The sequence below is a fragment of the Aotus nancymaae genome, unplaced genomic scaffold, assembly GCF_030222135.1.
Source record: "Aotus nancymaae isolate 86718 unplaced genomic scaffold, 86718_ANA_hifiasm-v0.15.2.pri h1tg000014l, whole genome shotgun sequence".
NCBI classification, from domain to species: Eukaryota; Metazoa; Chordata; class Mammalia; order Primates; family Aotidae; genus Aotus; species Aotus nancymaae.
Genome location: NW_026988425.1, coordinates 112,045,873 through 112,058,286, shown reverse-complemented (window position 1 = coordinate 112,058,286; position 12,414 = coordinate 112,045,873). Strand labels below are relative to the sequence as shown.

Here is a 12,414-nt window from a genome sequence, read left to right as displayed (position 1 = left end):
TCTTGTTTTAAGCCACCAAGTTGTTGGGGTATTATGCAGCAACAGATAGTAAGAACAGCAAGAGAGATGGCTGTAGAAAGAAAGCTGAAGGGGTCAAACCAGAGCAAGGAAGGTGAGAACAAGGACAGAGTTGTGGAGAAGATCCAGGATGCACCCCCATCAATGTCAAAGCTCAAAGGGCTTGCATTTCCACACAATTTCTACAGGCATTAGAAATATATTCACCCTAAAACAACATTTTTCTTAACAAAAATACACAGCCAGACAGTTGGCCATAGGAAAGTCACTTTTGTGACCTACCAGGAGGAAGCTGAGGAATATGTGCTCATCATAAAGCGCTGAAAGAAGGTGGACTGTGGTATTTTTTCTATAGTAACATGCTTCCTATTACAAAAATAATGTATGTTCATTGTCAAAATACAGATGAGCAAAAAGATAAAAACTAAAAATCACCTGTAAGTTTATTCCCTAGAGATATCTATGTAGCTAAATATCCCTTTATTCTTTATTTTTATGAATCTATCTATACATATTATTTCTTTTTCAAAAATAGGTTCATAAGCTACATGCAGGTTTACAGCCTGCTGTTTTAACAATTTATGAATAACTTCTTATGTCATCTGTAAGTTTGAATGGCTGCACAGTATTTTATTATATGAATATATCATAACTGCCTTACTCAATCCACTCTTTATTGGGCATTTAGGTGTTCATAAATTTTTCACTCACTGAATATTCTGAATGGATAGCTTTGCACATACTCATAAATATCTCCACAAAATAAATTCCTACAAATAGGATTGTTGGGTAAAGGATATGCAAAATTCTGAGGCTATGAGTAGCTGATGCTGAAGTACCTCTCCAAGAGGTTGTACCAGTTCATACTTTCAGTGCAGCATCGTCAGCAGAAATGCCCCTTACATTGAACTGAGTACAAACTGTGGAGTTTTTGTTTTGTTTTTAGTTTGTCAGTTAGTCCATTCCTCCCGGATTTAGTCCACATTTTCCCCATAAATTGATGAGGCTGAACATCTTCACATGTTAACTGGCTGTTTGTACTTTTTTTGGGAATCACCTTTTATTGCCTCTAGACACAGGAGGTTTAGATAATGACTTCTTTGGAGAAAGAAAGAGAACAACAACTATAGTGTATGAAAGAGAAGGAAATGATGACAATGTCATGGAATCCAGACAGACAAAAAGAGAGGGAGATCTGTTTTGATAATGCATCTGTCCCAACTACAGATTTCCAGTGAAGGGGCCTGCACAGGTTGAGCTGGGGATCCCCTGATCATAGCCTTGGTTTTCAGGACCTAAGTGGGAATACAGGTATAGAAAAAACAGCTTGTCCTCCCTTCACTTCCTTGTTTATTCTACCAGTTCCAGTGGCTTTAGCAATAGGCATCAGTAAGGGGCAGGGCAGACAGAAGACAAGTACAAAGTAGGAAGACAATTTCAAAACTGGGATGAGTCTTGGAAACAATCTAATCTAGTCCCCTCAATTTAAAAATGAAGAAATATAAGGCTGGGAAGTTGAGGTGATTTACCAGCAAGTGGTAGCGTCAGAATTCACGGTCAAGCTCCTTGATGCAAAGTCCAGAGGTCTTTCCACAACATCATTCTTGGACTATCTGGAGTTTTCTAAACTTCTTAATATTAAAATATGCAATGCTGATTATCAGTAGGTCTAGCCCATATATATTTAAAAATGGATATTTAATACCCAGATCTTGGTGTCTAAATGCTATTCTCCACTAAGCGGAACCAAGGTTCCCTGCTGCAGGGGAAGTCCAAGATGAACCTGACAAACTTGTGCTGCCAGAAATAAAGGAAGTGATTAAACAATGAGGGGATGGATCGAGGACTCAGAAGCCAGCTTGACGGGTCTCCCACTGGCAGATATGGAACAATCTGAGCTTCCATGAAAATAATAGGTTGTAGCATATTTGAAAAATAAAATTTCCTGAACCCATACTGGTAAGAATAAATGGATGATAAATAAGCTGTGAAGAAAGAAAAGCTCCTCCTTATCATAGAATGCCAACAAACAAATGTTGAAAGGACGGGGAAATCAGAGACTGGCTATGTGACAAATACCACAGTAATAACTGATTCAGGTGAAAATCATCAGAGAATACTAAAACTGGCAGAGTGAAGTTTTAAATATATACATAGTCTCAGTGAATCTCCCCACAAAATGCTTATTAATTACAAAGGGAAAAATAGCAATTCTGCAGTAAAGAAACCTGCCAGTCAGCACCTTAACCAAGTATTCAAGGTTGGCATCGCTATAACAAGACTAATAGATATTATGCACCTCCTGACAGCACGCACTAAGAAGGGCCCCATGTTACACCTGTAGTATTCCTGCTCCAAATGTAAAAACTGAATAAAATCATGAGGAAGCATAAGACAAACTCAAATGGAGAGATATTCTACAAAATAACTAGACTGTACATTTCCAAGATATTAAGATCATGAAAAACAAAGTAGGTTAAGCAACTGTTTCACATTAAAGGAGACTAAAGAGACATGACAACTCCATTTAACATGAATTTGCAGACTGAACCAGAGATCTGATTTTTTTTTTCTGTAAAGGACATTATTAAGAAGAAATATGGACAAGGTTTACGGATTATAGTATTATACTGACATTAATTTCCTAATTACGATCACCGTACTGTGGCTATATGTAAGGGAATAGCTTTATTCTTACAGAATAAACACTGAAGTATTTGGGGGTAAAGGGTCATAATATCTACAACTTACTCTCAGTTCAGAAAAACAGTGAGAGAGAAAGAACAAAGCAATAAAGCAAATGTTAAAAATGAGTGAATCTTGCGACTTTTCTGTAAGTCAGAAATTATTTTAAAACACAAAATAACCAAAAAACTGATATTTTAAAAAGCAAATTACATCTTGTTAATACCTTGCTGAAAATACTTTTAAGGCCTTCCAGGGCGCTTAGCTTGAAACCTGCAAGGCCCTAAGTGAACTGACAGCCTCTCTCACCATATTTAATGTCAGCTTGCAGCTGCTTCTCCTTCCTTAAAATACGTCCTGCTTGTGCTTACCTTGTAGATTTATGTGTGCTGTTTCCTCTCCCTAGAACTCTTTTACCTCAGCTCCTCCATACAGACTTCTCTTCCTCAGGTCTCACCTTATCTGTCACGTCTTCCTGGAGGCCCTCCCTGATCACCCTACCCAAGCTGGAGCTAGCCTATGTCCTCCTTAGCACTTATCACAGTCTATGATCATCTGGTTCTTTACAATGTCAATTGCCTCTCAGCTCCCTGAGGGTATGCACTTTGTCTGTCCTGTTCACTGTTGTATCCTGGATTCTTCACCAGAATCACAGAACAACCAAATGTTTAATACCATTCTAGATGCACAGAAAAGAAGTTAATTCTTTAAATTTGTTAAATGCCTTTTGGCATGAAGGCTTAATTCTTTGCAGAAGTCTGGTTGAGAAAGGCTGCCAGTCTAGAGCCTACAAATAGTAGGTACTGAGTGAGTATCTGTGCATAATGAACAAGCATACCCCCAAAACCAAATTTACGCCATTTCTCCCTAATCCTGGTCTTTATCCTGTATTTATTATACTGATGAAAGTCATGGGCAGGTCTCCAATCACCCAAGCAGACTCAGACTTTGGGGTGTGGGGAATTCTACACAGCCCAGCTTTCTCATTCTCACATCTCCATTCCCTACGTCCCCTTCAGTCATCCAGTCCTGTCCCACTGATTAGCATTTCCAAATTCCTTTCAAAAGAGCTCAGCATTTCTACTGCCTCTGCCACATGTAGTTTAGGCCCTCATGATTCCTTGCCAGGATTATTGCAAATATCCTAACTGATCCTCCTCTTCCAGTTTTATTCTTTTTTTGTCCATACCCTTCACAGCTATGGGAGTGATTGTTCTTAAAATCAAACCTGCTCATGGCATGCTTCTGCTTGTAATCTCATGGTAACCCTCCATCATCTTTAGGAGAAAATAAAAACTCTTTCACTAGGCCTTGAGTGCCCTCTGGGTCTCAGTTCCTGTCCATAATCCAGTCTCATTTCTCGCCCTGTGTCATTTATACCTTAGTCCCAGACAGCTCCTTATAGTTCCCCAAACAGACTGTACTCCCTCAGACCCATGGCTCTTGTCCATGTGCTACCTCTGCCCAGAACATTTTGGTCCTCTTCCTAAGCACTGTTTACCAGTGCAGTCCAAGTAACTCCCATCCCAAGAAAGTGTGCCTTAACTGCTGTCCCCTACCACCTCCAGGCTCACTGCCCCCTGACCCTTTCTGTTTTGTATCTATGTCACTTGAACTCTCACAGAACTTATCAAACTGACTACCATTATCTGTTGCCCTATCTTCCCAACCAAATCCCAAGCCCCTCCAAGACAAGTAGCTTTTCCTTCTGTACCCCTGGCACCTACATGGCACCTGGCACATATTAGGCACAGCATGGGTATTTATGATGAATGGATGAACAGGATCCAACACATAAGAGGTGATAGAGAAATCCTATTGAATGAGTGAGTGAAGAGTAAAACTCTTAAGGAAAGAATGGGAAAGAAGTATGCAGAGAACAAGAAGATTTACGATTATAAGGAATTAGAAGCTCTATGAGAGCAGAAGCCTCACCTGCTTTGTTTGTGTTGTATTCCAGTGCCTAGACTTGGCACACAGTGGGAGCTCAACAAATATTTGTTGTTGGCCATGCCAGCTGCTGTGCCTGGAGCCTAGAGTACTACATTCATTCATCTTATAACAAAGGCACTCTCTTATATACTCTCTTGTATCAAACTCCTGAGATTATGAATGTAATCTGAAACATTCTACTTCTCTTGATTATACCTTATAGCTCAATTCCCAGAGTAGAAATACAGAAACAAAAGTCTCCTTACTTCATGACTGCTGGAACAGGACTTTGCTTTCTCTTCACAGAGGTGGAGTTTCTCTCGAGGAGGCTGGAATAGTGCTGCCTGAAGCAGCTTGCTTTGGAACTTCTCTCTATGAGTGATGCTAACAGCAGCAACAACTTCATCTAGGTGGTTGGATATGTGGGTTTCCTGTGATTCTTGCATATTTTTATATACATTGTCTTCTCATTTTAAAATAAAAACAAAGATGTTAAATGACAATTTCCATAGTTACTTTTAGAAGTATACATTTCAACACTATAACCATAATTTCTTTGAAATTAGTAGCTTTATATTCCAAAAGATTATGGTGGCTACTACTGACCTGCTGATTTCTATTTTCAACTAAATTAAACCTTCTTTCTTTACATATATACAACTATATACACATACATACAAATACACACATACATACACATAGACATGTACATATATACACAAACATACATACATGTGTATATATACAAACACATACATATGTCTATATGTATATGCATTGCATTATACACATACATGTGTATATAAAGTCCAGTAGAAATTAGTTTAGCACATACATATATACCTGTATGTACATATATATAAAGTCCAGTAGAAATTAGCTTAGCCCAAACAGCTCTCAATGAACCCAGATTAAATCAGCTGAACCCCAATTGCCCCTGAGGTAGAAAATAAATAACTGTTGTTACAACTTTTACTTTTGGCCAAGATGAAGTAATAGTAACTACATTTATCCTCTTGCCTGAAATAATCCAAAACAAACAAATAAACAGCCCACAGAACAAAGGATAAAACAATGGTTTCAAGAAACAAGACAGGCAATGAGAGAGCAACTCCTGAAAGATGGAAAAAAAAGTGAGACCTACAATCACCCCAGTGTATTGCTTTGAGTTTCCAGGAAATGGCGCAAGGAGAGGGGACCCAGAAGTTACCCCAGTGGGTTACCTGAGTTGAGGAAGTAGAGCTGAGAGTTTCCGGAGACCAAGGTGGCCAGAACTGACAGGACAAATTACTGAAGAGAAGAAGGCTCCACAGACAGAAGAATCAAGAGATTAGCAGAGGGACCCCCTCAAGTATGGGGAGAGAATACTGATTAGCATGTGTATAAGAAGATTATTTAAGTCTGGAGAAAGAACCTTTCAATGAGGTTACAGGGAACAGTGTTTTCTGCTCACATAAGGCTGGCAGTGCCTGTTCCCACCAATCAGACTGAAAAAACTCCTAATTCATGAAGCATTGGATAGAGTACTCAGAAGCCTTTTATCTCAGTAGTGGTGGTAATTAGCTCTAGACTGAATACCGCTCAGATCACGAAACAAATCATAAAAAGTAAGACCTAAAAGGATCAAACTGTTTCCAAGTGACTTAATTGCACCAAAGGACAATACTCAAGGATGTTCACAGGAATACTAAAATAACCAACACCCAACAAGGTAAAATTCATGAACTCTAGCATCCAAAGAAGCTGGAAAACATAGCCCATAATGAGAATAATCAATAGATCAAAACTGACCCAGAATTGACACAGATGTTAAATTAGCAGAGAAAAACATTAAAACTGTTAAAATAATTGTATTCTCTATGTTTAAAAAGTAGTTAAATAAGACACGGAAGAAATAAAAAAGACCCAAATGGAACTTCTAGATAGAAAAATTATTTGTGAAGATGGAAATGTGTGGGATTAACAGCAGATTAGATGTTGCAGATGAAAAAATGAATTTGTAGGCTTAGCAATAAAAATGATCAAAAATGAAAAAAAAATCAGTGAGTTGTAAAACAACTTCAAGTTGCCTAATATATATATCATTTGAGTCCCTAAAGGAAAGCAGATTGGAGGAGGGATAGAAAACTATTTGAAGAAATAATGGCCAATATTTTTCCCAATTTAAGAAAAAGCATAAAACCAGAGATCAGAGAAGTTCAATGAACATTAAACACAAGAAACAAGAAGAAAACTACATCAAATAAAGTCAAAACATCATAACCAAATTGCTTAAAACTATGATAAAGTAAAAATCTCAAAAGTAGTTAGAGAAAAAAGACACATTGCATATAAAAAATAAAGATAAGGATAACAGATTTCTTAGAGGAATAATAAGCACATAAGGTGAGTTAAAGACATTGCTTATCTTTAAAGTATGGAAAGAAAAAAGTTGTCAACCTTAAATTCTGTACCAGCAAAAATATCTTTTAAAAACAAAATTTTTAATAATTAATCACCAGAAGACTTGCACTACAATGTTCTCAAAGAAATGTAAAAGGAAGTCTTTCAGGAGGAAGGAAAATGATAGCAAATGGAACTCTAGGACTACAAAAAAGACGTTGGAAAGGTAAACAACATGGGCAAATATGTAAGACTGCTTTCACATTACAATCATGTTCAACTTCGTGGCATTTCAGTCAATGACAGAATGCATATATAAAGGTAGTCCCATAAAATTATTATTATGGAGCTGAAGAATTCCTATTGCATAGTGATATAGTAGCTGTCGTAACATCATGGCATGATGCATTTATTTATGTGTTTGTGGTGATGTGGGTGTAAACAAACATATTGTGCCAGTAGCCATACAAAAGTAAAGCATATATAATTATGTACAGTACATACTATGTGATAATAATATTTAATAAATGACTGTTACTGTTTATGTATTTAATATACTACATTTTATCGTTATTTTAGAGCATACTTCTTCTACTTATATATTTCTAAAAGTTAACTCTAAAAAAGCCTTAGGCAGGTCCTTCAAGAGTATTCCAAAAGAAGGTATTCTGTTATCACCATAGGTGATGAAAGCTCCATACATGTTATTGCCCCTGAAGACCCTCCAGTGGGACAAGATGTGGAGGTGGAAGACAGTGATACTGATGATCCTGACTGTGTAGACCTACATTAATATGTGTGTTTGTGTCTTAGTTTTAACAAAGAAGTTTAAAAAGTAAAAGAAGAAAATAAAAAATTTTAAAAATAGGAAAAAGCTTATGAAGTAAGGATAGAAAGAAAAAACTTTGTACAGCTGTACAATGTATTTGTGTTTTAAGCTAAGTGTTATGACAAGAGTCAAAATGCTAAAAAAAAAAAAAAAATTTAGGCCAGGTAAGTAGACAGAAAATCAAGACTACACAAGACTTGGACTACGTCATCGATCAAGTTGATTTGACATCTTTATTAGAACACTTTACAAAGAGAATTCCATTCTTTTCAAGTGCACCTGAAGATTAACTAAGACAGATTGTATTCTGGGCCATAAAATTAGTTTTGATAAATTTATAATAATTCAAGTCATACCAAGCATATTCTCTGACCACAAAGGATTAAATTATAAAGCAATAACAGAAAGATATCTGGAAAATGTCCAAATATTTGAAAGTAAATAATGTACCTCTAAGTAAATCATGGATCAAAAAAGAAATTAAAAAAATTTGAAAGTAGTTTGATCTTAATAAATAAAAAAGCACAACATAAAAGAATTTGAGAATGTCACTAGAGCAGTACTTAGGGGGAAATTTATAGCATTAAATGCCTATATTAGTAAAGAAGAAAGGTCTCAAATTCATGACCTTAGCTTTTATCTTCAGAAACTAGAAAAAGGAGAGGCCAGGCATGGTAACTGATGCCTGTAATCCCAGCACTTTGGGAGGCTCAGGCAGGCAGTCATGAGGTCAGGAGATTGACACCATCCTGGCCAACGTGGTGAAACCCTGTTTCTACTAAAAATACAAAAATTAGTTGGGCGTGGTGGTGCACACCTGTAATCCCAGCTACTCAGGAGGCTGAGGCAGGACAATCGCTTGAACCCAGGAGGCAGAGGTTGCAGTGAGCCAAGATCACACCACTGTACTCCAGCCTGGATGATAGAGCGAAACTCCACCTCAAAAAAAAAAAAAAAAAAAAAAAAGAGGAAATGATCAAAGGGCATGACATATTTCTCAAAAGACATACAAGATGCCCAAGATTGTTAATCATTAGAGAAATGTAAATTATATCCATGAGGTTTCATTTTAAACTTGTTAAAATGGTTATGATTTAAAAAAGAAAGATAAATGTTAGTGAAGAGGTGGAGAAAAGGGAATCCTTGCACAGTGTTGGTGGGAATGTAAATTATGGAACACAGTAAAGAGGTTTCTCAAAAAATTAAAAATATAACTACCATATGATCCAGCAATACCACTATTGGGTGATATATGCAAAGAAAACAATATTAGTATATTGAAGAGATACCTGCACTTTATGTGCATTGCAGCATTACTGACAATGATCAAGATACAGAGTCAATCTAAATGTCCATCAACAAAAGAATGGATAAAGAAAATGTGGTATGTGGGCCAGGCAAGGTGGCTCATGCCTGTAATCCTAGCACTTTGGGAGGCTGAGGTGGGTGGATCAGGAGGTCAGGAGATTGAGACCATCCTGGCTAACATGGAGAAACCCTGTCTCTACTAAAAGTACAAGATGAAGAATTGTCTTAAACCCACTAGATGAAGAATTGTCTTAAACCACACATAAAATACACTAACACTAATGATAGCTAATAAGCTACAAAAAAAATTGCAAAAAAAAAAGATCATATGTTTTAAGAAAGTTTATGAATTTGTGTTGGGTCATATTCAAAGTTGTCTTGGGCTGCATGCGGCCTGCGGGCCACGGGTTGGACAAGCTTTTTGTAGGATATAAGATCACTACACAAAATATTTTTTTCCTGTATCAGCAATGAATAAGCAAATTGAAATTAAAATATAATACTATGCGTAATAGCATCAAAAATAGGGAATAGGAATAAATCTTACCAAAAGATGAGTAAGACCTGTACAAAAGTTAAAACTATAGAACACTACTAAGAGAAATTAAAGAAGGTCTAAATAAATAGGAGCACACACCATATCCATGAGTTGGAAGACTCAACATTATTAAGATGTTAATTCTACCTAAATTGAGCTACAGATTTAAAGCATACCCAATCCAAAACCCCGCATGGGTTTCTGTTTTGTTTTTTGCTTTTCACTTTTGGTAGAAATTGACAAATTGTTTTTAAAGTTCATATAAGTGTATTAAGAATCTAGTGCACCAAAATAACTTTGTAAAAGCAGAACACAGTTGGAGGATTAACATGGCTTTTCCCCATTCATTTACTTATAAAGTAGAAATTTAAACTTACTTAAATTTATTTATTAAATCTAAAGTATAGATTACAGATTCTAATCTAAATGTAAAATTTAGATTTAAACCTAAAATATATATGTATTGATCTATATTTATTATAAAACTATGATAGGCAAGGCAGTTTGTACTACTGTTAAGATAGACAAATGGAACAGAATGTAGAGTCCAGAAATGGAGCCACATAAATAACAGATTACTTAGTATGCCCCTTATAATCACTCCACCCTTTCCTACATCTTCCTCCCTCCTGTGTCCCCTCCCCTTCATACCACCTCCTTAGCCCAATTCAAGGCAGTCACTGATCTGCTTTTGGTCATTATGCATTGGTATAGATTTCCTATATATATATATATATATATATATATATATAGATATATATATTTCCAATATATATATATATAGATATATATATTTAATGCTATAAATTTCCCCCTAAGTACTGCCCTTGTCATAAATAACAGATTACTGACAAATATGCAAAAGCAACTCCTTGGAGAAAGAAGTCTGTTCAACAAATGATGGGAGGTGGAGGCAGGAGGATCACCTGAGCTCAGGAGTTTGGGACCAGCCTGGGCAACACAGCAAAACCCTGTCTCTACAAAAAAATACAAAAATTAGCCAGGTGCAGTGGAACATGCCTGTAGTCTCAGCTACTCAGGAAGCTGAGGCAGGAGGATAGCTTGAGCCTGGGAGAAGGAGGCTACAGTGAGCCAAGATCACGCCATTGCACCCCAGCCTGAGAGACAGAGGAAGACACTGTCTCAAAAACAAAACAAAACTATAGCAAAATTTATATAATACAATTTCTCATTTTAACCTTTTCATTTTTTTCCTTTTTTCACATGGCCGTTTTTGCCATTTTATTGTTTGTTTTTGAGATGAAGTCTCACTCTGTTGCCAGGCTGGAGTGCAGTGGTGTGATCTTGGCTCACTGCAATCTCTGCCTCCCAGGTCCAAGCAATTCCCCTGCCTCAGCCTCCCAAGTAGCTGGGACTACAAGCACGCATCACCATGCCTGGCTAATATTTTGTATTTTAATAGAGACAGGGTTTCACCATATTGGCCAGGATGGTTTGATCTCCTAACCTCATAATCCACCTGCCTCAGCCTCCCAAAGTGCTGGAACTACAGGTGAGAGTACAGGCGAGAGCCACTGTGCCAGGCCAACTCCTAAGTATTTATGTGAGAGAAATGAAAGCATATATTATAAAAAGACTTACATACAAATGTTCATAGAAGTTTTATTTTTAATAGCCAAAAAACTAGAAAAAACCCAAATGTCTATAAATAGGTAAATGGGTAAGCAAATTCTGATATAACTATACAATGAAATATTACTCAGTAATAAAAAGGAATGAATATGTTGCAATATGAATAAATCTCAAAATAGTTATGCAGAGTGAAGTCAGGCAAAATAGAGTACATATTGTGTGATTCCATTTATATAAATTTCAGTGAAATCTATACCAATGCATAATGACCAAAAGCAGATCAGTGACTGCCTTGAATTGGGCTAAGGAGGTGGTATGAAGGGGAGGGGACACAGGAGGGAGGAAGATGTAGGAAAGGGTGGAGTGATTATAAGGGGCATGAGGAAACTTTGAGGTGGCAGATATGCTCATTATCTTGACTGTGGTTGTGGTTTCTTGGGTGCAAACATATGCCAAAACTTATCAAATTGTATACTTTTAGGCCAATTTAGCTGTTAAAAATTGCATATACAAGTCAGCCTGTCAGAGATCCCTCCCCGTTCCTCCTCTTCAAATTCCAATTCCATTATTTACTATAGATAACATGTTAAATTTCACCGTATTGCAACTTATTTATTTGTTTATTTATTTATTTATTTATTTATTTTTGAGATGGAGTCGCACTCTGTCACCCAGGCTGGAGTGCGGTGGCACAATATCAGCTCACTGCAACCTCCGCCTCCCTGGTTCAAGCAATTCTCCTGCCTCAGCCTCCCAAGTAGCTGGGATTACAGGCACACACCACCATGCCCGGCTAATTTTTTTATTTTTATTTTTTATTTTTTCAGTAGAGACAGGGTTTCACAATGTTGGCCAGGCTGATCTTGAACTCCTGACCTCAAGTGATCGGCCCACCTCAGCCTCCCAAAGTGCTGGGATTACATGCACAAGCCCCTGCTCCTGGCAGCAACTCATTTATTTATTCGTTCTACAAGTATTTACTGAATTCTGGCTACAAGCAATGCATCAGGCTAATGTACTATGTGGAAAACAATAACCCCAAGAAATGTAAAATAGAGCAGGAAAAAAGATCAGGTACACACTAGCACAGTACTAGGTGATAAAATTGCTAGAAGAGTGGCAAGTGGTA

General features: G+C 37.1%; 1 protein-coding gene across 6 annotated transcripts in view; it reads right to left on the bottom strand.

Annotated features, from left to right (window-relative positions):
* TTC23 (tetratricopeptide repeat domain 23) overlaps positions 1–12,414 on the bottom strand; it is a 106,708-nt gene that overhangs the window by 84,997 nt on the left and 9,297 nt on the right. For 5 of the 6 annotated variants that reach the window (XM_012438627.3, XM_012438624.3, XM_012438628.3 and 2 more), the window contains one exon: positions 4,902–5,098. The exons of the other annotated variant lie outside the window; for it this stretch is intronic. In XM_012438627.3, the coding sequence (XP_012294050.1) occupies positions 4,902–5,098 (197 nt within the window). The remainder of the gene's footprint in view (positions 1–4,901; positions 5,099–12,414) is intronic. 6 annotated transcript variants of the gene reach the window in all.